General features: G+C 57.1%; 1 protein-coding gene across 1 annotated transcript in view; it reads right to left on the bottom strand.

The window, feature by feature from the left end:
* Positions 1-871, bottom strand: part of H310_14909 (hypothetical protein) — a gene marked incomplete at both ends in the record, with an annotated part of 2,429 nt that overhangs the window by 896 nt on the left and 662 nt on the right. The window contains 3 exons of the mRNA XM_008882883.1: positions 14-175; positions 221-433; positions 479-781. Of these exons, the coding sequence (XP_008881105.1) occupies positions 14-175; positions 221-433; positions 479-781 (678 nt within the window). The remainder of the gene's footprint in view (positions 1-13; positions 176-220; positions 434-478; positions 782-871) is intronic.

Raw genomic sequence — 871 nt, 5'->3', positions numbered from 1 at the left:
ACAGTGATCGCACCACTCGCAGCACTTGTGCCTGCACCACTGGTAAATATCAAATCACCACCGACACCAGCGGTTCCCATGCCTCCTGACAGCGTGAGGCTGCCGCCAGTGTTGGTGCCAGCACCGCCAGTCAAGGTCAAACCACCACCAGTCGACGTTGCCGCTGTGGTTGCACCTGCAGTGATAGCGATGTCACCACCTGCACCAGTGTTGGCCGAACCGACGCTAAGCGTAATCGCACCACCCTTACCACCTGCCGCTGACGACGTTTGAATCGTAATCGCTCCCGAGTTCCCAGCCGTGGACGTCCCGGAACTAAACGTCAGCGACCCACTCGATGCTGACGTGGGTGTCGATATCGTCACTGAGCCGCTGGATGCGCTCGTGCCAGTTCCACTCGCCAACACCAAGTTGCCACCAGCACCAGCAGTTCCTGCACCACCCGTCAATTGAACGTCACCACCAACGATGCCAGCACCACCAAGAATGGATGACTTGCCGCCAGTCATAGTCGATGCTGTAGTGAGACCAGCAGTAATGGTAATGTCCCCACCAGCTCCAGTGTTCGCATTTCCGACACTCAAAGTGATAGCTCCGCCTTTTCCACCAGTTGCTGCCGACGACTTGATGGTGATAGCACCCGAGTTGCCAGCAGAGGATATGCCAGAGCTAAACGTAAGAGCGCCGCTTGTAGTAGATGCAGCTGATGCCACAGTGATCGCACCACTCGCAGCACTTGTGCCTGCACCACTTACGAGCGAAATGAATCCGCCGATTGTCCCTGTTGACTCGCCAGCAGTGAGGACGACGTTTCCGCCAACGCCGACGCCATTGCCACCATTAAGAGCAATCGAACCTCCAACTGCGCTTG

Source organism: Aphanomyces invadans, assembly GCF_000520115.1.
Source record: "Aphanomyces invadans strain NJM9701 unplaced genomic scaffold supercont1.104, whole genome shotgun sequence".
Lineage (NCBI taxonomy): Eukaryota > Oomycota > Saprolegniomycetes > Saprolegniales > Verrucalvaceae > Aphanomyces > Aphanomyces invadans.
The sequence above is the reverse complement of the archived record's forward strand: the minus strand, read 5'-3'. Positions and strand labels throughout refer to the sequence as shown.